Here is a 22,784-nt window from a genome sequence, read left to right on the forward strand (position 1 = left end):
GACTATCAACTTTAATTTTGATAAAATAATGTAGCTCCAAAGGGTTTGAATTTAAATTTGTCCATCGTTTGGCATCTAGTTAGCATTTATGTGCACGAGTTGAACCCAGCACTTGAAAACAAGGAGGCAGCTCTCTGACAGGGAAACTGGTAAGACTCAAAACCGAAAACAAGGAGGTTGAGATAACCCAACATATTGTCTGTAAATGCATGGGGAGGAGGCCTGGGGGCCAGCAAAGGCCAAGCAATGTCCTTCCAGAGTGTGGGGCTGTGTAGGGGAGTGGTAATCAGTACTCAGATGGACCAGGGCTTCTCAGCCTTAGCACTACTGCCATTCTTGAGCTGGATCATTCCCTGTGGGGCTGTCCTGTGCAGGGTACAACTTTAGTAGCATCCCTGGCCAGAAGCAGCCCCACCCCCAACCAGAGTTGTGAGGAGCTGAGATATCTCCAGATGTTGCCAGCTGTGCCAAGGGGAGGGTGCAAAATCCTCCCTCTTTGAGAACCACAGAGAAAGACTTAGATTGGATTCCAGTTTCTGCTACTTATTAGCTGTGTGACCTCAACATGTTAGTCAGCCTCTCAAGCTTCAACATCCCCATTCCTAAAATAAAGAATGCAAGGGGCATATGTGATTTTGTCTGCCAAGGACCCTCTCCTCTAACTGGTCTTCCTTCCACTCCAACCATTTGGTCCCAGTTGGGTGGTCACATTCTTACCATCTACAACCATTGCTGATTAATCCCAGAATGGGCAGCCAACTTAAGCTGGGCCCATCTGAGCCCTTCTCTGGGATTTTTTTTTTTTTTTTTTTTTTTTTTTTTTTACTAAAACCAAGAAAGATCTGAAGTCAGGGAGGCTGATTCCTCCAGCTCTGTTTTTTTCTTTCTCAAGATTGCTTTGGCCATTCAGGGTCTTTTCTGTTTCCATACAAATTGTGAGATTTTTTTGTTCTAGTTCTGTGAAAAATGCCATTGGTAGTTTGATGGGGATTGCATTGAATCTGTAGATTGCTTTGGGTAGTACAGTCATTTTCTCAATGTTGCTTCTTCCAATCCAAGAACATGGTATATCTCTCCATCTGTTGGTATCACCTTTAATTTCTTTCACCAGTGTCTTATAGTTTTTTGCATACAGGTCTTTTGTCTCCTTAGGTAGGTTTATTCCTAGGTATTTTATTCTTTTTGTTGCAATGGTAAATGGGAGTGTTTCCTTAACTTCTCTTTCAGATTTTTCATCATTAGTGTATAGGAATGCAAGAGATTTCTGTGCATTAATTTTGTATCCTGCTACTTTACCAAATTCATTGATTAGCTCTAGTAGCTTTCTGGTGGCATCTTTAGGATTCTCTATGTCTAGTATCATGTCATCTGCAAACAATGACAGTTCTACTTCTTTTCCAATTTGGATTCCTTTTATTTCTTTTTCTTCCCGGATTGCTGTGGCTAAAACTTCCAAAACTATGTTGAATAATAGTGGTGACAGTGGGCAACATTGTCTTTTTCCTGATTTCAGAGGAAATGCTTTCATTTTTTCACCCTTGAGAATGAATGATGGTGGCCGTGGGTTGGTGATATATGGCCTTCATTATGTTGCGGTAAGTTCCCTCTATGCCTACTTTCTGCAGAGTTTTTATAATAAATGGGTGTTGAATATTGTTGAAAGCTTTTTCTGCATCTATTGAGATTATCATATGGTTTTTATCATTCAATTTGTTAATATGGACAGGACAGGAATAAAGACACAGACATAGAGAATGGACTTGAGGACACGGGGAGGGGGAAGGGTAAGCTGGGATGAAGTGAGAGAGTGACATTGACATATATACACTACCAAATGTAAAATAGATAGCTAGTGGGAAGCAGCTGCGTAGCACAGGAAGATCAGCTTGGTGCTTTGTGACCACCTAGAGGGGTGGGATAGGGAGGGTGGGAGGGAGATGCAAGATGGAGGGTATATGGGGATATATGTATACATATAGCTGATTCACTTTATTATACGGCAGAAACTAACACAACATTGTAAAGCAATTATACTCCAATAAAGATGTTAAATAAAACAAATAAAAATAAAAAACCAAGGAGAGTTAGTCCCTCTCTGGTGGAAGAAAGCCAAAGAGTTTAATGAAACTCCTAAACAACCGGAAGTCATGTAGTGCACAGAAGAGGCCAGTTTTCAGAAAGAGGGAAGCAAGAGACAATGAGAAGGCAAAGAGGAGGCTTCTCAAGCTCCCCACACTTGCCTCAGCCAGTGTGACTTTGGCTTATGACACCCCAAGAATTTTCATCAATCAAAATATATTAGGGCTTCCCTGGTGGCGCGGTGGTTGGGAGTCCACCTGCCGATGCAGGGGTCATGGGTTCGTGCCCCGGTCCGGGAAGATCCCACATGCCGTGGAGCGGCTGGGCCCGTGAGCCATGGCCGCTGAGCCTGCGCGTCCGGAGCCTGTGCTCCGCAACGGGAGAGACACAGTGAGAGGCCTGCGTACCGCAAAAAAAAAAAAAAAAAAAAAAAAAAAATTAGTGTCCGTCTCATAAGGTTGTCTTGAAGATGGTCTGTGATGATACAAAGTATTTAGTACAGAGCCTGGCCTGGTCTGTGTTTTGCAAATAGTCATTGTCATGGTTAAGATCATCTGTATCATTCGTATTCTTGTGAACTTGGCATTCCAGAAACTGAACAGGCCGTAGTTCCAGCTGTGCTATTCCACACCTGTGTACTTTGTACTGGGCAGACCTCTCCTGTTCCCCACCTTCCTAATCTACTCCTATGCTATCTACAAAACCTTCCTGAGTTCCCTCTCTGAAGACTTCCTAAGCCATTCAGACAGAGGCAGTCACTTCCCTCTTCACACCCCCTTTTTCTCTCTCAACTGTTCAGATCATACTGACGTAGGTATCTAGTTAACTGGCTGTCTCCCCACCTGACTGCAGGGAACCCCATACTTCTCTTCTTTGCTTTAATCCTCAGCATCCAGCATGGCACTTGGCCCCAAAGGGTCCTGCATCAGTGTTTTGTGCACTGAGGAGAAGAGGACCTGCAGAATCAGGAAGACAGGCCTGCTGTAAGCTCCTCAATCTTCATGTTCCCTGCCTGACGTTAAAAAAAAAAGCACTAACAGATGGGGAATAGTGTGCTTGGAGTCTAGTAAAAGTGGCACCCGAAGAGCCAGGAAGCCTGCTTCCAGCTCTGTGCAAAGACCAGTAGATGTGAAGCCTGTGAGTTATAACCAGTAGGAACGGTGAGCTTAGAACATGTCTGTCAGTGTGTGAGAAGACCTAGCACCACCTCTAGCCAAGAAAGGCCCTTTCTCCTGCTTCTCCCACTCTGGCTCTCAGCCTCTGTGATGTAAATGTCCACATCCTCACAGCTACTCAATGGGAGAGAAGTCCCAGCAAGACTGTGTGCATCCGGCTGGCTCTGCCTGGTGGCATTAAGGCCATGCAACTCACTTGCCTCACTCTGACTCCACGCCCAGCAAGGGTGCTCCCACGGAGAGTGTCCATATGGGGCAGGGAACACACTGTCCAGCTGACATGAATTTTTAAGGATTGCTTGAAGTTCAACATACCTGGTTTGCCCAGAGCTCCTTTCCAAAGGAAAGCCGTGCCAAGTTAATCTGGTGGCACATGGTTTGTGCCACGTGTTTGAGTTAAACCAGCTGCCTTGGCCTCTAGTAATTGAATCGATTACCAATGTCCCAACAAAGACACACACTTATAGGCATCAGGTTGGCCAATCACTTATGAGATGGCAAAACTCGATATAGAATGGTGACGCTGTCTATGGATCAACCTTTGTCTTGGCGTGAAGACACAACGAACAGAGGGAAGTTTGTCCTGCATCCCTGCATGCGGAGAGCCAACTGTTCCTGTTCTCTCCAGGTCTGCGGGATGTGGTGGTCAGGGAAGTGCTTGATCCATGACAGCGTGTGTCCTCAGCACAAGTTTGTGGTCTTCCTCTCTGCATGTTTAGCCTAACAGTAAATTTTCATCACCTCAGGGCATCTGGCCTTACATTTTCCATGCACCTAAAAGAGCCTAATGCGCAGCTTGGAAATTATATTTTAGAGAGTGATTAACGCTAATCGATTTTGCTGAGCCTGATGGACCCTGGATCTTGAGAAAACTGAAGACTAGATTCTAGGTCATGGCAAGTCCTTGCCTCTGTAGTTCAGCTGTCTCTAACTTCGGTTATATTTACTAGATTTGAAATATTTTCATGTGTTAATTAAGCCACAAAATTTCTATTCCTCAGCTTTTAGTAAGACAGGAAATGGGCATCCCTCCTCTACTCTGGCTGAAGAGCTATTTGGAATCTGCTTTACTTGATTGTTTCATTGAACTTCAAACTCATATGTCTTTTGGAGTCTGGGAGCAGTAGAAGGTGGCTGCCCTGGGGAAAGGGAGAAGAGGGTGAGAAGAGAAAAGGACATGTGTGTTTGGATGAAAAGGAGCATCTAATGTCATGGACCAAATAAACAGAAATGCAAACACACAAGTGGGAGCATCCCTGCAAAGGAGCAGAAAAACATAAAATGCAAAAAAGCCCCACTAAACAAGTTCTCACATTTGTTTAGTCCTTCACAATTTACCAAGCACCTCCATGTGCACTATCTCATTTAGTCCTCCAAGCGACTCTGTGAGCTTTAGCTTATATTTTACACAAAGAAAGTGGAGATCTGAGAGGTTATTCAAGGTCACATGACAGAGACAGAATTTGAACCAGCTGGGAGCCCAGCAAATTTATTGGATGGATGATTGCCATTCATTTACTGTATGGAGGTTAAGAGTGTAAGATTTGCAGTCAAGCAGAACCGTTTTCAGCTACAGCTTCTCCATGTCTCAGCTAGCCATAGGACCATGGCAAGTCACTGACTTTTCTGAGTCACACTGTCCTCATCTGTAAAACAGGGAAAACAATGCTCCCTACCCTATGCTGTTGTTGCAATTATTATTTTAGTAGGAGCAGTAGTAGATACCGAAGTATGTCTCACCCCAAACTCTGTTTATTCTACTGTAACACACTGCATTTTTTTTCTCTCCCTTTTTCACATATATCTTTTTCTTTCCTTCTCTTCAACACAGTTTTTCTTCACCTTCCTTCCTATCACACATCCATAAAGCCTCTGGCTTTCAATAAACACACACATACTTGGCTTACTACCTATCTGTTTGTCCCAGTCTTCCTCACTCACATTTACTAAGCACCCCACGACCCAGAGCTGGGATAGGAAGCCCAGCCATGGTCCTTTGCACGAGTCATCCTTTGGAGGAGAGCTTAGCCTTCCAAACACGTGTTTGATTGTTTTTGGCTTGCATGTTCCTGCACCAAGAAAACGGATTTGAGGGTCTCCAGTAGTTAAGCTAATTCAATACAATTTTCCATTTTCAGTGTTTTAGCTGGGATAGAGGTTTCAGGAAGGAAAGAAAGCTGGGTTAGGTGTATCCAGCTCAACTCCCATGTGCTGCCTTTTACTTCTGATTTAATTCCCTGGATAAAGTGCCCTTTCTGGCAACAAGATGAACATCTTCATCTAGAAGTTTGGCTCGCTGGCATAGAAAGACTTTTATAACCCCAGTGCTTATCTCTCTCCACCCCAGGCTCCCAGCCCCTGGTAGGGTACAGTGGCAGGCATTGTGTGCTCAACAAGGTTTCACACCCATTGGGAATCTGAAACACAGACACTATTTATCCTGCAAAGACCTTTCTGCAGACCTGCAGGGCCAGTGCCAAGGTGGCTGCATCACATCTGCCCCCACTGGGCTGCGAGAAAGACTTCCTTACCCAACCTCACTATTCAAATTCCTGAAATAAGACAGGTAGAAAACATTGGCTGGGCAGAAGGCTGATTTCCAGAGCTTCGGGGCAGAGTAGGGCTGTGCTGGCATCTTTTAAGAAGTGGATTCTGAGAAACCTTTCTTCTATGGTCATTTCTATTTTTAGGACAGTTCCATACCCCGGAAGCCTCTGTTATTCTTCCTCGCTTGAAGAGGCAACTGAAGAGTTTTCCACTGACTTGTCAAATGTTCTCCTTATAGTATTTATTTGTTTGGATTTATGCAACAGAGGTTTAGTTTTGATCCCCCCCCCCCCCAAGCACATGCAGGTTAGGACAGGAGTGCTAAAAATGTTCATAGTTGTAACCAAAAACATTCAATAGACTTGATTATTTGCACATATACATAAAAAGCGAATTGGCCATTGCCTCTGCCTCTAGGCTCTTATTTACCTTAATGTAGACAACTTTGTAGAAGGTCTTGTAACAAACCAAAGGAGCCATCGAAAGTGAGCCATTCATTTTAGCTATGAACTTGGATGAACTTTGTTCTGTTGCTTGATATGAATCAGAGCCCGGGAAACTTAGAAATAGCATTATTCTGTCCTTGGAAATAAAGCACCCACTTTCCCTTGGGGTCAAAGGTTTTGGTCACCCACAAATATACAGTCAAATAATTTTCAATAAATGCACCAAAGCCATTCAAGGGGGAAATAAAAGTCTTTCCAACAGTTGCTGCTAGAACAATCAGATATTCCCATGAGAAAAAAATAGAACCTCAACCCCTACCTCAGTGCTATCCACAAAAATTAATTTGAGGTGGGTCATTGACCTAAAAGGAAAAGCTTAAACTATAAAAGCTTTAGAGGAAAATATCTCCAAAACTCAGGATTCTTAGTTCACAGAAAGTAATAACCATGAAAAAATTTTTAATACATTTCATCAAATTAAATTTCCATGAGTCCATGAGTTTTTGCTCATGGAAAGGCAATGTTAAGAAAATTACTAGGCAAGCAACAGATTGGAAGGAAACACAACACATATATTTGTCAAAGGACCAAAGTATATAAAGAACTCCTAAAATTCAATAATAAAAAAAAACGATTTTAAAATGGACAAGGCACTTGAACAGACACTTTGCACGGAAAGATGTACAAATGACTAATAAGCACATGAAAAAGTGCTTAACATCACTTGTTATCATGAAAATTCAAATTAAAAGCGCAATGAGACATCCACCCACTTCAATGGCTAAAATACTTTAAAATTGACACCACCAAATATTGGTGAGAATCCAGAGCAACCAGAATCCTCAACTGCTGCTGGAAACGTAGAATAAGTCACCTACTTCAGGAAGGTGTTTGGCGGTTTCTCAGAAAGTAAAACATGTATCTACCCAATGAAGCCATCTCCACTCCTATTTGTTTATCCAAGAGAAATGAAAACACATTCACAAATTGTCAGTTTCCTTTCTCCATATCTTTACCCATGTCACTCCCTTCTGGAATTCCCTTTTTCCTATCCCATCCCTGATTTCTGCACGTACAAATACTATGCAGTCTTAATGTCCTGTTTTGAGGAAGCTTGCTGGTTCCCTTCCCTTCTCTTTATCCTCCAGACCACTTCTGTACTCTTCCTGTGTTTCTCATAGAACATCACTTTTCCCATTGGTTACATATGGCATATCGCCAGCCAGTCTCTAAGCTCCCATCCGACCTGATCCCTCTGGTCTGATTTATCTTTGCACAGTACTCAGAGCTTTACAGTACCGAATGAATGACTGAGTGGACACATACTCATCCAATGACATGCTGGACTTACGGTCAGAAGATCTTGGTCCAAATACTAGCTCTGTCCAATGATGTTGGATAAATTCTCTGATCTTATTTGCCTTTATTTAAGATAAAATAACTTAATGACTGTGGTAGACTCTTACTTTGGGGGCCTCCCAATGAAGTATGCCACCCAACTTCCATGCCCTTGTATGGTACCTTCACACACCAACTCAAGGCTTGGCCACATGTCTTGCTTTGACCAGTGGAACATTAGCAAGAAAAGTCCTGATGAGCACTGCACACTGGGGCTTATCTTGGATGGATGGCTCTTGGCAGCCCTGAGCTGCCACGTCAGAAGTCAGACTACACTGCTGGAGAGACCACACAAAGAGACCATGTAAGGAAGCCACATGAAAGTAGAGAAACCTTGACCCTCCATGGAGAGGAAGAGAAGGCTGGCCATGTCAGAGTCCCAGCTGAGCCTAGGCCAGATTGCAGGATGATGAGAGAAAATAAAATGGTTGTTCTTTTAAGCCAGTAGGTTTTTGAGTGATTTGTTTGGAGATGTCACTTCCATCTATCCATTTTTGCTCATTTAAGACAATCTTATAATGCACATATATGCCAGGCCTGAAACTAAACTTCCTTGAGGGTTAGATATGTCTTATTCATCTTTTTCTCCCCAGTTCCAGCATAGTCCCTGGCATACAGTTGGTGCTCAATAAATGGATGTGGCATTAGCTAAGTCTGCTGTTTTGGGAATTTGGTTGAAATCTGAAACATTACAGCACCGTCTCACTTAGAATGGTACCTTATCTTTTGTCATAATTTTCTAGTGAGGAGAAATGTAGAGGTCACTTGATCATATGCCTTTTATGAGGAAACTGCAACTCAAAGAGGGAAGGGCACTTGCCAGTAGTCACCCTGCCAGGGGCACCCTGCACTTGGTCTCCTGGCTTCCAGATGCCATCGGGGGCTCCAGGGAAGAGCCGCTGAGACTCCAGCATATCCCACCTCAGAGGCAGTCTTTACAGAGGCCTTTCTGCCTCATTGAAAGAATGTTTTCTTTAATTTGTGCCCATTCCTTCTTTCAGTTCCTTCCCCAGATGACGGTACCCTAATCTTAGCGAGGAGACGAAGGCGGGGTGGAAGACCCCGATGCCTGCTGCGAGCTCTCCAAGCCTGGATGCCAGCGCTCCCACCCAACCCACACCCAGTTGCTGGCAGTGCTCAGCGACCACCAGAGCCCTGAGACCAAACTGGCAAAGCTGCGGCCGCTGCGATCGCCCTGAAGCCTATACCACTTTAAGGGAAACTTTACAAAATTATTTTAATTACCGTGCAGATCTCGTAACCCAGGCACAGTCATATGTTCTCTCCTAGAGCAAATATTTCTGAAATACCATTCCCTGTGTGTCTCTCTCCTGTCCTCACTCAACTTCAGGCCAAAGTTTATCCCTATGAATACCCCCTTCAAAGCGTGGGAAACAGTTCACAACGAGTCTCTGTCGTCCCCCTCTCTGCTTTTTGTAACTCATTAGAACTTCTAGCAAGTACGGGGCAAGAGAGAGGGTGCTAAGCTTGGCTGGCACCAGGAGAAATATTTAGAAGGGTATTTTCAATTCGATCTAAACCAATCATTGTCGAACTTGGCAGCTCCTTAAAACCACTCCGGAAGCTTTAAAAACTAATGTTGCCTGGATGTCAGGCCAGAAGTCCGATTTAACTGATCTAGGATGCGGCCTGGGCATCTGGATTTTTTTTCTTTTTTTTAACTCCCTAGATTATTCCCAGGTTAAAAACTACTGAGATAAATTTCTCATTCCTCTTCCTACTCTGAAAAAGTTAGATTCTCAGCCCAGGTCTGTGGCCCAGGGGACCTGACGCCCCGACGCCTGTCTCTTTACAGCCCGCTAGAGCCGCACGGTCCCAGAAAATTGGAGCGCGCGACGACGCAAAACACGCGGCGGCGGACGGGCGGGCCCGCGTGGGGCCCCGCCCCCGCACGCCTATCGGCGCGCGGTGCGGGCCCTGACGTCACTCTTGTCAGGCCGCGGCACATGGGCGGCTGGATGCGCTGAGCCCGGCGCTGCGGGGCAGCGGAGCGCGGGGGAGCAGCGGCCGCCGGCTCGGGGAGGGGGGGTGGGGTGGGACGGCCCGCGGCCTCTGAGCTAGTGCGACGCGGCCGGGCGGTGCGGTGCCTTCCGCCCTCTGCAGCTGTCTGCATATTTTTTCTTTCTTTTTCGCAATTTTGAACATTTAACAAGACGAGGGGTTCGAAGCAAGTGAGAGCATCCTGCACGTCGTGGAGGAGCCCGCGGGCACTTGGCGCGCTCTCTGGGGACTGCATTGGGAACCCGAAAGTTTTTTGTTTTTATATTTTTACGCAGATGTATTTATAAAGACATAAGTAATTTTTTTTTTTCTTCCCTGTCTGCACCGCCTTGAAAGCGAGAACTTTTGGCAAAGGACGGAGGAAAAAGCTCAGCAACATTTTTGGGGGAGGTTGGGGTTGTTTTTTTTTTTTTTAAGAAAAAAAAATTGAGTGCATCGCGATGGAGAAAATGTCCCGACAGCTCCCACTGAATCCCACCTTTATCCCGCCTCCCTACGGCGTGCTCAGGTCCTTGCTGGAGAACCCGCTGAAGCTCCCCCTTCATCACGAAGACGGTGAGCGCTGCCCTCCTGGCTGCCCCGCTCTGGGAAGGAACAACGCTTCCGGGGCCCCCTCCTGGGCCGGGCACCCCCGCTGGAGCATCCATACCCCTCCGTCCCTGCCCCCGGCACCCCGGCCTTGCTTTGATGAAATCGAGGAGCTCACCTATCGCCCCATCCCTCCTCCTCAAAAAGGGGAGGGGACCCCCTCGCTGAGCAACGTTTAAAATAGCGTTGGGGACCCGGCCGGGCCTTCCCGGGTCCCGCTCGGGCGGCGCAGGTGGGAGATAGAACTTGACAGGTCAGTGTTCCCTAGATTGAGGTTCACCCGCACGCAGAGTGAAACCGCCTGCACGCAGGCAGAGTAGCGCGGGCTGGGAAGAGAAACCACAGGGCCGGCTTCCACGCGGGTGGAGGCTCGAGTCGGGGGTCTCACTGCGGAGCCTGGGTATTGGGATCGTGCTTATCGTTGCTGTTAGTTGTTAGTGTTTGGAACACCCGAGGTGAGAGCGGAGACGCCTGTTCTCCCTGGCTGGGTGCTTCAGAAAGGGGGGTGTTGGTTGGGGTTGGCTGGGGGAGTGGTCTCTGGGCGGGATGCCGCGCACGCCCCCAGCGCTGCCACCTTCCCAGCGCACTTTTCCTGGTGGGAGGGGAGAGCGGAGCAGGCTCACGTGTAACCGCGCAGGAGCCTCCTCTGGCTTGAGCCTTTTCTTGGTAAGTCCCAAACCTTCCCCAGGCAACCTTGGTTGGAGCGGGCCAGGAGGGGTCGTGCGAGGAGGCGCCGAACCCAGCTGGTGCCGCCAGGGATTTGTCGTTTGGGTTTCATGCCTTCGATATCATGGTACCAGATATGAACCGTGCGGTGAACCGTGCGGCTCAGAGTGTAAAGTCTTGAAAGATCATTTGGCTACAAGTAGCCCGGGATTACTCGCATCTTCTTTCCTAGGGCAACCTGTTGCATTACAAGAGTTGAGGGGTTTGGTTCGCCGTCTGCAGAACATAGCTTCCCTCTTAACTCCCCTTTAAGGAGGAGCACTTGGGAGGAAGGTGTTGCCTGCAGTCTTTTGCATCTGTGGGTGTTTTAAAGTCAGATTCTTGAGAGATGAGACCGTAGAGGATTAGAATGAATGGCGATGGAGACTGTGTTTCTGTGAGGAAGAAGCTCAGAAGCCAAATTGCTTAATCCCAGATGCCACCCGCACCTGAGTACTAGACTTGTTCAAATCCAGAGCGCTGGTTAAAGACCTAATGGGGTGAGTGATACTTCCAGGTAGAAAGCAGCTGCACACCTCCATCACAGGTATCCAGAGGAACCACCTTTTCTGATACTTGTGTTTTTGACAGGTTGCATACATGTATAATTTTTGAGTTGGGTCATACTTCAGTGTTTGGGGAAGAGGAGGAAGAAAACACTTCGTATTTGAAACCAAACCAAAACAAAAAACTCCTTTTGTAAAATACAGCGTACCTCAGTGGCTTTAGAAGCAAAGCACATTGTGGGCTAGGCAGTTCTCAGCTTTCCTTTCTGCAATGTGAGGCATTGGTCAAGCTCCTATCAAGTCTCAGAGCCTCCATTGCTTCATTGTGAATGGGGATCGTCGCTATTTGCAAGTTTATTATGAAATTTTTTGGGGGGAAAAATATATGGAAAGAACCAGGTATGTTAGTAGGTGCTCAGTACATGGTATCAAAGAAGGGTGGAGAGTCCCTGCTTTACCAAAATTAGAATTATGAATGCACTGGCTTTCTAAATATGAATGACCTCATATTGTTACTGTAATCAGTTTCCTGGAGGATAAATCATGCCTGGTTATTGGCTGTGTTCTTAAAAATCACAGCAGTTGTATGTAATTGCAGGTGTTATTTTACCACTGTAGATTTAAATTATCGTCTCTTCAAATAATGCACTGAATCCTGTGCTGTCTTGTTTATATCCCAGATCAGTCTCTAGCCCTGTCCCGAGGACTAGTGCTTTCTTTCCAAAGTAAATAGGAAGATGTTGAAAAACAGGCAGAGATCCTTGTCCTGCCTGAACTTTTAACTCTAGGTCCACAAGAACCAGCAGCTAGAGAAGAACCCCGGCATTTGTGGGAAGTAGTCTTGTAGCAGAAGCCAGGAGGAGTGATTAAAAAAGCAAGACTTCTTCATTTTCTTTTTTAAACTCCAATTTCCCCCCCCCCCTTTTTGCAGCATTTAGTAAAGATAAAGACAAGGAAAAGAAGCTGGATGATGAGAGTAATAGCCCGACGGTCCCCCAGTCAGCATTCTTGGGACCCACCTTATGGGACAAAACTCTTCCCTATGACGGAGATACTTTCCAGTTGGAATACATGGACCTGGAGGAGTTTTTGTCGGAAAATGGCATTCCCCCCAGCCCGTCTCAGCATGACCACAGCCCTCACCCTCCCGGGCTACAGCCGGCTTCCTCAGCTGCCCCCTCCGTCATGGACCTCAGCAGTCGGACCTCTGCACCCATTCACCCTGGCATCCCATCCCCAAACTGTATGCAGAGCCCCATCAGACCAGGTAAACTCTCAGAAGGTTCTCCCTTCAGGTGGGGAGGAGGGAGAAGGAGGGAGAGGGTGCGGGTGATATAAACGTCTTAACGATCAGGGGTGCTTGAAAAGTGGAGTCTTGTATTTCATTGTAGTGGTTGTCCCACTTCAATGAGCATATCAGCTGGAGAGTCAGCTAAAGGCAGATTCTATGGAACCTACCCCCAGAAAGTCTGATTTTTCAGGTCTGGATGAGGCCCAGGGATATGCATTTGTAACCGGCTCCCTGGGGGATTCTAATGCAGCTGATCCAAGGACTGCAGTTTAAGAAATACCAACCTACAGTTAATGATTTGGGTAATTTAGGCATCTAGCTCATCTTCTGTCTCTTTTCCTCATTCCCCAAATACACAGACAATAGGACCTTGCTGAATGGTTTGGGTAGACAGACTGTCTATAAGGCTGTGGTTTACCTATATGCATTGTTCTCTGGCCCAAAGGAAAAAAATGTGAGTCAGGGGTGTGGGGCAGATAGCTTTTCCATCCATTTCATCTTGTGTTGTCGTCGATTGAGAAACTGAATCTAAAAGCAGCTCTCACATTAAGCGTGGCTTAGCCTTCTTCAGCATCAGATCCCGTCTCTCTCTTTTCCCCATTCCTATAAACCAAATTGTTCTTATATATTTTTTTTCATTTTCATCCGTTCACCACACGTAATCCACTTTTATCAAAACCCACAAGGCCCCAAGGCTGGCTTTAAATGGTGTTGAAATATTACACAAAAACGTTACCTGAAGTGACCAGTACTTCAAAACCCACTGCCAAATGCTCAGATATAAACACAAGTTGAGGGAGCTCTGTCTTCGTGCCTTTAGTACCCTGTCGTACAAAATGAACAGGAAGAAAGGCCACTTCACGAGCGAGCGCAGGTAACCAGGAACAAAGATGCAGCCAGATAAATTGTCAGGAAGGTCGCTGAGCCAAGGGCCTTAGCTGCGGGGAGGACAGAAAGCAGGACAATGGGAGACTTGTGCTAGAGATCATTCCTGAAGTCTATGTCCTCAACTCGTGTAGAATTTCTGTGACACACAGAGCGAGATTAAAATGAAACGAAACGGTGCAGAGGAGGAAGAGAACGCCCCTGCCTTGAAATGTTAGTGTTGAAGCTTTCCCATCAAATCTCTCTGTGCTGCCCCTTCTCCAAAACCCACTTTGAATTATAACTTCAAGGCTACTGGCTGGCATGGCTTTAAGTCTTAGCCTCTGACCACCTCAGAAGGCCACGGAAGCTTAGGGAAACACTCCTTTATGTGACCCTGAGCCCCTGTTACTTAGGACACACAGGCCGTTTTCCCAGGAACAGACAACAAAATAAATAACCATTCAGAGTGAGAAAACAACCAGGAGGAAGGGGACAGAGCCTCAGGGAGAAGGCGCAGTTATGCCTCAGTCATCTTCTCTGCAGAATGAGACTGACCACTTCGTAGCCGTGTGACCTTACAAAGTGATACAGTCTTTCCGGGCCTCAGTTTCCCTTTGTGTAGGAGGGTATAATTTCTATTTGATTGGACTATTGTGAAAATTAGAGACAGTATGTATAAAGGGTCAAATGACAAGCACTAGTTATTTTTTAATGAGAGCAGTTACGATCATTATTCTGTGTCAACTTTCATCATTTATTCCAATTTCTGCCTTCTGAAATACCTTCATAAAGTAATTAGGTACAGTATATAACCCTTTTTTCTGGAGAGAAATGTCAGGAGATTTTGACCAATAGTTTTTGGCTTGGGGTATTCTAAGCCTAACGCATATACTCAGTTGACACGTATTTCTCAGTTTTCTCTCACGTACAGGATATGTGCCATGTTAGAAACGCTGTATTTTTTCCCAAGAGGCATGCAGATATTGGGACCCCACCCTTAGGTTTCTACTGAAAAATCAAGAATTGGGGTTTTGGAGTTTGAAGCTTCCTTAAAAGTCACTTGTCAGGGCTCACAGAATCAGTATTAATGACTTTCAGAAACTTCTGATGCCCGAATCAGGTTTGCAATCCATAGCAAAGGACTGCTGAGTTTCAGTGGCTATCATTTTGTTAGGTTATGGAGTTAAAGGCACTAGGATCAGACGGGGCACTGGCATCTAGAAATAAGCTCTTCATTTAAGCGTCCTTTTTCATAATGGAAACACACTTCAAAATAATACTCTTCAATTCATTTAAACTCAGTGATAGTCCTGACAAAAAAGGAAAAGAAGTTAGAGCTCTTCTTAAAATACCAAATGCAGGTAAAATAACACTGCTTTTTCGTACAGTGCTGATCATTATAAAGGTGATAATGCAAAGTAAAATTCTAGGGAGTGTTGGATGGTATATCACAAGCAAACCTGAAAAAGGAGGAAGTTCTTGATTATTCTCTGTAATCACAGTGGTGACCAGAATAGAAATACCAAGTTAATCTTGAGGAAAATAAGTCCTCAGAAGGGAAGAGCACAGATGTAGCTGTGAACATTCTGGGAATTGTAGAATTTCAGTCTAGAGCAAGATTTCTCAGCTTTGGCACTGTTTGACGTTTCAGGTAAGTCTTTGTTGTGAGGACTGTCCTGTGCATTGTAGGATGTTTAAGGGCATCCCTGGCCTCTGTCCTCCAGAAGGCAGTAAAACTACCCCCTCCCACAACCTGTGACAAGTAAAAATGTCTCCAGTTACTACCAAACGTCCCCTGAGGGCAAAATCACCCCCGTTGAGAACTACTGATCTTGACTTTCGATTTGAATGACAAAATCTGGGCTTAATTCAGGGTCCTGTCACACACGTGGATGCTTTTTACCTCCTGTAATGCTTTATGGCAAAACTTTTGAGAAGGTCAGGAGACCTTAAGTTGCCAAGAAGAAATATAATGTTAATAAGAGTATACTTATACACTTTTAGTTGATAAAACTGAGACATCAGACTAATCAGGAGATAATTGCAAAGCAATTTTATTAAACATTTGTTTTCTGCTCTCTGCTCGGCATGCATCTTTTGAGTTACACTCAGTAACATTGTGCCATTAGTGCTGCCTGTGTGGTTGAAAGGAAATGAAGCTGTGAGGTGACAAATTATGCATTTCTAGGTTTACCCCAAGTGTGTCTTGGAATGACAAGGTGAGCGTTCTTGTGAATTCTCTTATTATTTACCCTGACTACTCTCCAACCCCTTTCCTGTTTTATATACTCATCCTTATTCCTCTGTCTAGCTATCTGATCAAAGAATGAATTAAATATCTGAATACAATTTTCCTTGAAGAAATAACCCAGGGATCCATTGAAACCTCCTGTGGCTATGGGGTTATTGCTAAGCTTTCTGGGGTGACATCTTAATGAAGGAAGGGTGGTGGTTCCTGGGTGCTATAGCCACCTGCACGGGCTTCTCAGTCACCCGAGATGCAGCTTCCTGGACTTTCCCGGGCCAGCCTGGACTTTCCCAGGCAGGAAATCATCCTGACCACTTCGATGTTTGCATGTCAGATGCTATCAGAGGTGGTACCTGGGAGTGCTTTCCTGGAGGTATGTGCTGCGTACTGGAAAAATAAGAATCAGTTTGCCCTGAGAATTGAGCAATTGCTTTAAGGACAGCAGTCCCTTTAGGGAAGTCATCTATAGCAGACAAAGGCAGAGTTATTTTTAAATCACATGCTTGTAAAGCCAGATTTGAAATTGTTTCCTCTGGTGGTTTTTCTTTGAATAGCTTGAGGGTGTCCTACCACTTTAGACCCGTATTCAGCTGAGAATTCCGAAGCCTCTCTTTCCAGTTCTGAGCACAGAGTCTAGGTTTTGATGAAGGCTGGTTACGGAGTGAAGTGAAAACCCTTACATGTGGTGGTGAGTGGGAAGAGGAGGGCATGAATGGGTGGCCCAAGGAGAGTGAGGAGGTGGGGGAGACCCCATGGTACCCTCGCAGGATGGAATCCGTGTCCTGGAATTGCTGACCTTGCCTTGTAATGAGCTTTTCACATGGAAGGAAGATGCTGGCTCTGGGTTCTGAACCATGGTGGAGGGGAGTTCTGTGCTGGTGGTTCTGGGATTATGAGAGTCCTGCTTAGGCAACAGGCTTCTTTTGGTTTTTCCAGCATCATGAGATGAAGCTTCAGTTTCTCCCTTCCCTTCAGGGCATGCAGTTCGTATATTTTCCCTTCCAGCATGTTGATAAATCTGCAGATTGGCAGCGCCCTGATTGAGTTGAGGTGCACCGCGCCCCAGGTATATCTTGAAAGTGCTTTTCATTCATCAGGTTCAAGGAGATCACGAGGGGTGAGAGACGGCTTTGTTCTGGAAGCAGGCAGACTTTTTTGTTTCTTGTAAGGGTTTGTCTTCTCCACCACACCTTGTAGAGGACAGGCCTGCCCTGTTCTCTTGGCTTTGTCATGTGAAACATTCCCAGGACAGTGGATCCTAGCCTTCTGGCAAGAGGTATTCCCAGACAGGTATGGACAGCAAGGGTGACTGGGTGCTTAAGAGTATCAGCTCTGGACCCAGGGACTTGGGTTCACATCCTGGATTTGTAACCAGAGGTCGATTCCTTGACCTCTTTAAGCCTTGGTTTTCTCATCAGTAGAATGGAGACTGTAAATAATCCCCCTTTTGTGGGGTTTTAACAGGGTGTGTGGCACATGCATACTCAGAGCCTGGAGCTAGAATGATGTCGTGGCTTGCAAGTAGGGAAAGGAATGGCTTATTCCCAAACCCGTTCTCCATTTAGGGATTTGTTTCATCCAGTGCCCTTCCCTCTGCAAAAATAGGACGTGCGTTTTTTTGTTGTTGTTGTTGTTTTTTCCCCAGCATGCCCAGGCCCTATTCCTTAGAGCCTGCCTGACTTTTCTCCTCTGCTCTGGGTTGAGACGAGCCACTTCCCTGACGTTACCCCAGCAGCTGCGCTTCTGGGTTAGCAACTCCTGTTCCTCCAGTGTGGAAACAGCCGCTCACTGGCTACCCAGCCCCCAGGTCTCGTGCGAGCCCCGGGCACCCTGGCTGCCTGCCTGCATGACCGTGTGCTCCAGGCACGTGGCTGTGCCCTGTGGAGCTCGCCCAGCTCTGGGTGGCGTGCTGGCTGCCTGCCACCCTCCTGCCCCCACTCTCGCTTCCCTTCCCAGGCGAACTACAGCGAGTGCCAGTGAGGAACTGTAATCCTGACCCTGGCATGAGAAAGCTGAGCTCTGGAGGGCCGTTCCCATGCCAGGGAAACCTGCTCTGCCCCACATTCTAGCCAGACCCCAAATGCAGCCCTCTCTCCTGCCCGTCTGCCCGGAGGCGCTGTGTTCTCTGCGCTGCTACAGGAGGCGGGATTCCTGTAGGCCAGCGCCTGCCAGGGGGCTTGTCAGAGTCTTTGCAGTTCAGCGCTGTGTCTACCAGACTAGAAAAATAGCAACATCAAGACAGAACTCGGTAGAGGAGAAGGAAGGGGGTGAGGGTGTGGGTGCGAAGAAAGGCGCTGTGATAACGTCCTGGTGTAGAGAGCCAGAGGGTGAGAGACAGCGGTGACTTATTAGGTTTCTCATAAACCTCCCCTCCAACCGGCACTAATCACTTTCACCCAGGAATCATTTTTTATGTCTCAGCAGTGGAAATGGAGGAGAGAGGGAAGATAGTAGGGGAAGTAATGAGATTGAGAAAAACATTGGAAAATAATACATGAGAGAGGGACAGGCAGGTACAGGCCCTGTATCTGATTCTGTAAGGGAATGATTGAGAGTATTGGTCCCATCTGATGTCTTCCTTTATTATAATATTTGGTGTCCCCGCAGCAAATGTCTTAATCTGAAACCACTAAACCATTGTTTGGAATAAACTGAAATGTGCTGCAGACCTAGATGCCTGCTGGCTCACCATTGAAATGTCCATCAGAATGACCTGTGTTTGGAAAGACACAGATCCCTCCCGGCAAAATCCTGCCCCTGCCATGCCTGCTCACGATCTCAGGCAGGCCCTTCAAATGGTCTGAGCTTCGGATTTCCCACCTGGAACTTCGGAGTAATCCCTGGACCTGCCTCCTAGCATTGCTGAAGTTTATATGGGGATTACTAGGCACAGGGACGGGCACACAGCAACGCCCAATAACAGCTGCTCCGAGTGGCTTTCTCATTACCATCTGATCTCATTTCTCATAGGAGGACCTCCCACTGGACTCCTAGGCAGTCTCCATACTTTTCCCTTCCTAGCCAGTTAAGGCCTCTGGAGTTGGAATTCCTCCTCTGCTTCTCTGCCGAGCCTTTCTCGCCCCTCTCTTCGCCTCTGAGTTTTAAGTAGCCTTGGGTAGCTAACTTTATTCAGTCCTCCTTGTTCATGAGATTAAAAAAATCAAGCAAGCAAAATGCAGTTCAAAGAAGTTCTTGAGTAGAGGATTTCTCCAGGACATATATGGCTAGTAAATCAGTCAATCAATTGTTGTTACTATTGTGAATTTTTACTAGTAGGCAGTAATTATACTTGAAGGAAATACAGTGACCTCAGGGGTAAAGGAACCATAAAGGCGTGTTAGGGTGCTGGGAGAGGAGGGGAGTCTAGTTCATCTTCCTACTTACAAGTAAGACTTTACATAAGCATTCCAGAATAATAATTCCTCCTTCCCCCCAGTGGTCCTTTAATGGATAAATCTTTCTCTTTCCACACATTTATTTTCTCATCTGCAAAGTAGCATTTTGGTTGGGTTGATGTGAGCTTTCTAATGTGCATGAAGGGCCAGCATGGTACCTACCCTAGTTGGCCAACCCTTACCCGAGATCCATACCGTTACTTTCCTGCAGTCAATGGTATGAAGATGAGAAAGCCGCAGAGGAAGCTGGCGGGGTGGGGAGCCGTGTGGACGGTCCCCAGCAATAGCATCAGCTTTGGCTTTGTGCTGCCCCCTGGGGAAGACAGACAAGGGTGTGATTTGGCTGCTGGTCTCCAGGAGATGGCAGCTTAGTAGGGAAGATAGAACTTGTAGGTAAAAAGATGAGTGACAGGACAAGCTCGCATGTCCTCAGTGCCAAGTGATGTGTACATAGAAGCCTCCAATGTCTACTGAAAAGAGGAGGGTGAAAGAGTAAGCAATAAAGTGAGCAAAACATTTGAAAATTAATAAGGGAGCAGTGCAGACGGTGAGGGCTGCCAGGCCTCACAGGAAGCAGTCAGTGCCTGGGGCAAGAGGGCCTGGGGCGAAGCTTCTTGCAGGAGTTGGACCTTCCGTTGGGCCTCCAAGTGAGTGGTGGAGGAGCCAGGATGGTGAACGGCAGAACGTGGAGGCAGGGATGCCCACGGGTGTTTAGGGAACAAGGTGTGGATCCAGTTTGGCTGGTGCAGAAAATTCATATGAAGGAGGCAGGAGTGTGAGTCTGGAGAGGCAGGTGCCAGCCAGGCTGGCAGCTTCATGCATGCCAGGCTACCGAGCTTGAACTTGATCCAGGAGGCAGTGGGGAGCCATTGAAGGTTTTTGAGCAGGGAAGTGGCATGTGGATGTTTCCTCTTGGGTTCAAGGTTGGATTTGAAACATTTTTAGATACTTCACAATAGTTTCCTCTGGCGAACCGGGACTTCCTTATTTTTGTTATTTTGAAAATAAATACTCTCCCTTGAACATAAAACAGTTTTTCAAAACACAATGTTCTAATGATCTAGAGAAAGTAATTCAAAAACACAGGGTTTAAGTTTCACTTATGAAGCCCATAATTTTGGCAATTAGGGGAAACACTCTTTGGCAAGAAAATAGTTTGAGGGATTTGAATGATTCAGAATTTAAAAGTCCAAAAGCAGGCCTGATCTCATAGGAGTAGAAAAATAGATTTTAATAAGCCCAAGCCATTAATATTCATGGCTTTACAATGCCTCTGTTATAAAGCTTACTGGGTTTGCAAACAAGTATGTTAAACCTATTTCTATGAGTGTAGGTTTTTGTTTTTCTTTGAGTGTGTGTATATGTGTATGTGAGAGAGAGAAAGAAGGAAGGTTTCAGTGATACAAATAGTACTTGATTATAAGGATTACCTGCAGCAGTAATATCAGGCTGAAAACACTTAGGCAAGTGTTTGGCCAGCTTAGTAATTTTACTCCTGAGAGACAAAGGAGTCCTTATTACAGTTTTGTATTCTTTTTTTTTTTTTTTTTTTTTTTCTGGTACGCAGGCCTCTCACTGCTGTGGCCTCTCCCGTTGTGGAGCACAGGCTCCAGACGTGCAGGCTCAGCGGCCATGGCTCACAGGCCCAGCCGCTCCGCGGCATGTGGGATCTTCCTGGACCAGGGCACGAACCCGTGTCCCCTGAATCGTCAGGTGGACTCTCAACCACTGCGCCACCTGGGAAGCCCCAGTTTTGTATTCTTGAGTCCTGACCTTGTATTTGTGGCTCCCTTCTTCCCTGAAGCCGGAATTAGCTGCACAACATGCAGAGATCTGGTGGCTGGGGTTGGGGGGTGCTGCTGGAGGAAAGGGACTTTGTGGGAGCAGACAGGCTCTGGGAGAGCAATGGGAGCTGCTGAATGGCACCTGCACGAAGTAACTCACTCAGGTACCCCCGAAGTGTTCTCTGAGATCAAGCCAAGATGACAGAAATAAGGAGGAGTTGCCCTAACCCAAACCAGTTCCCTTAAGTAAAAGAAAAAAAACAAAACAGTCAATGTGTGCAATTTCACCTCCAGCTATGTACAATAGACAATTACAGGAGTGTTGGCAGAATCAGGCATCTGTTGGGGAAAAACTATTCAGTACTCTTTTCTGTCAAATTGGCTTCTGGTGGATATACACTCCATGACTTAACGTGAAAATTCCTGAAATGTTTGTTTTCCTTCTTTTCTGACTTTAGCAAGTATTGTTACTGTCTCAAGTCCCTAACCATCCAGCTCATAATGGGAATCCAGTCTCATTTTCTGTCCTGAAAAATTATACAGTTCTACTGTCACACAGATCTCCTAAAAGTTTTGTTTTTAGAAGTTTAATCCAGGATTTTTTATTTTTTTCATTAATGATTTTTGGAAGAATGCTTTGGAATTTAGGGTCTTGTAATGAGAGATGGATTGTGGCTAATTAAACCCCTTTCCCTCTCACATCTTGCCTGGGAGACCCTAGATTCCTAAAAACAATGAGTGCATGCTGCAGAAGGGTGCTCCAGGGAGCTACAACATTAAATCATCTGTGACAAAGTGTTCTCTTAGAAAGTGAGATTGCATAAATGGTTCAGCAGAAATAAGTGCTTTGGCAGAAACTCCTTGAGTGGGAAAGAGCAGTGCTTTCTTTTGTAATTAACTCTGGGTAACAGTCTGCTTTGATGTCCTTGCAGTAGAACCCAAGCATGGATAGTGGAGCAGAGAAGGAAAGCCTCACTGCTGCTCTGTAAGTGTTTTTGCACTTAATGGAAAGAGTTAAGTGAGGCTGTCCATTCATGCACAATAAATGCCTCTTGAATTGAATTGAATGGGTAAAATGAAGGTTTGTTTGGGGAAGGATGCCACCAGGCCCTGACCAATGGGAATCAGCGCTGTAAACCAGATGAACAAGATCATCTAGATAGGCAGTAATCAGATTGCTCAGAACAGAGATCTCAGTACCCCAAGTAGGAAGAGTTCTTCTAAGGAGAGTGACAAAGAGTCAAACTCCATCTGCCCAAAGGATTGATCAGAAGACGTAGTTCACCTTAGAATGGATTCATTGTGCTGTGGGCTTAGTATCACTGAAGGAGATTATGGAGGCTTTTACTAGAGAAAACTTTAAAAATAGGATGGGGATCTCATATCCAGTTGGAATAATACTGCTTTTAGAGACCAAATGCCACTGAACGATTTATAGAGGAAAGAGTAAATAATATAAAATGTAAAGATAGAAATAAAGCCTTGATGGAGTTTCTGAGGCTAGAAAAGGAAAATTTGTAGAACTGACTTCATAGGAATTTCACAGAATTCATTTCATTACAGTTGATTTCTTTTTATTAATACACTTTACCAGGGGAGTTGGATGCCTTTTTTTTCCTCATAGAATCTAAAGTATGTTTATTTCAAATGGCCAGTAACACATGAATGATTTTTAAAATAATATTTATATTCATGTCAAAAATATTTTTTAGCATTGTAAATGAAATTGGCCC

The 22,784-nt window shown here is 45.6% G+C and overlaps 1 protein-coding gene across 2 annotated transcripts in view; it reads left to right on the top strand.

Moving 5' to 3' along the window:
• Positions 1-9,609: 9,609 nt before the first annotated feature.
• The window catches only part of HLF (HLF transcription factor, PAR bZIP family member), a 54,005-nt gene continuing 40,830 nt past the window's right edge, over positions 9,610-22,784 (top strand). For both annotated transcript variants that reach the window (XM_079904431.1, XM_079904432.1), the window contains exons 1-2: positions 9,610-10,222; positions 12,398-12,733. In XM_079904431.1, coding sequence (XP_079760557.1) covers positions 10,108-10,222; positions 12,398-12,733 — 451 coding nt within the window. In that variant the 5' untranslated portion in view covers positions 9,610-10,107. The remainder of the gene's footprint in view (positions 10,223-12,397; positions 12,734-22,784) is intronic.

This window comes from Stenella coeruleoalba (genome assembly GCF_951394435.1).
Source record: "Stenella coeruleoalba genome assembly, chromosome: 19".
In the NCBI taxonomy this organism is placed as follows: domain Eukaryota; kingdom Metazoa; phylum Chordata; class Mammalia; order Artiodactyla; family Delphinidae; genus Stenella; species Stenella coeruleoalba.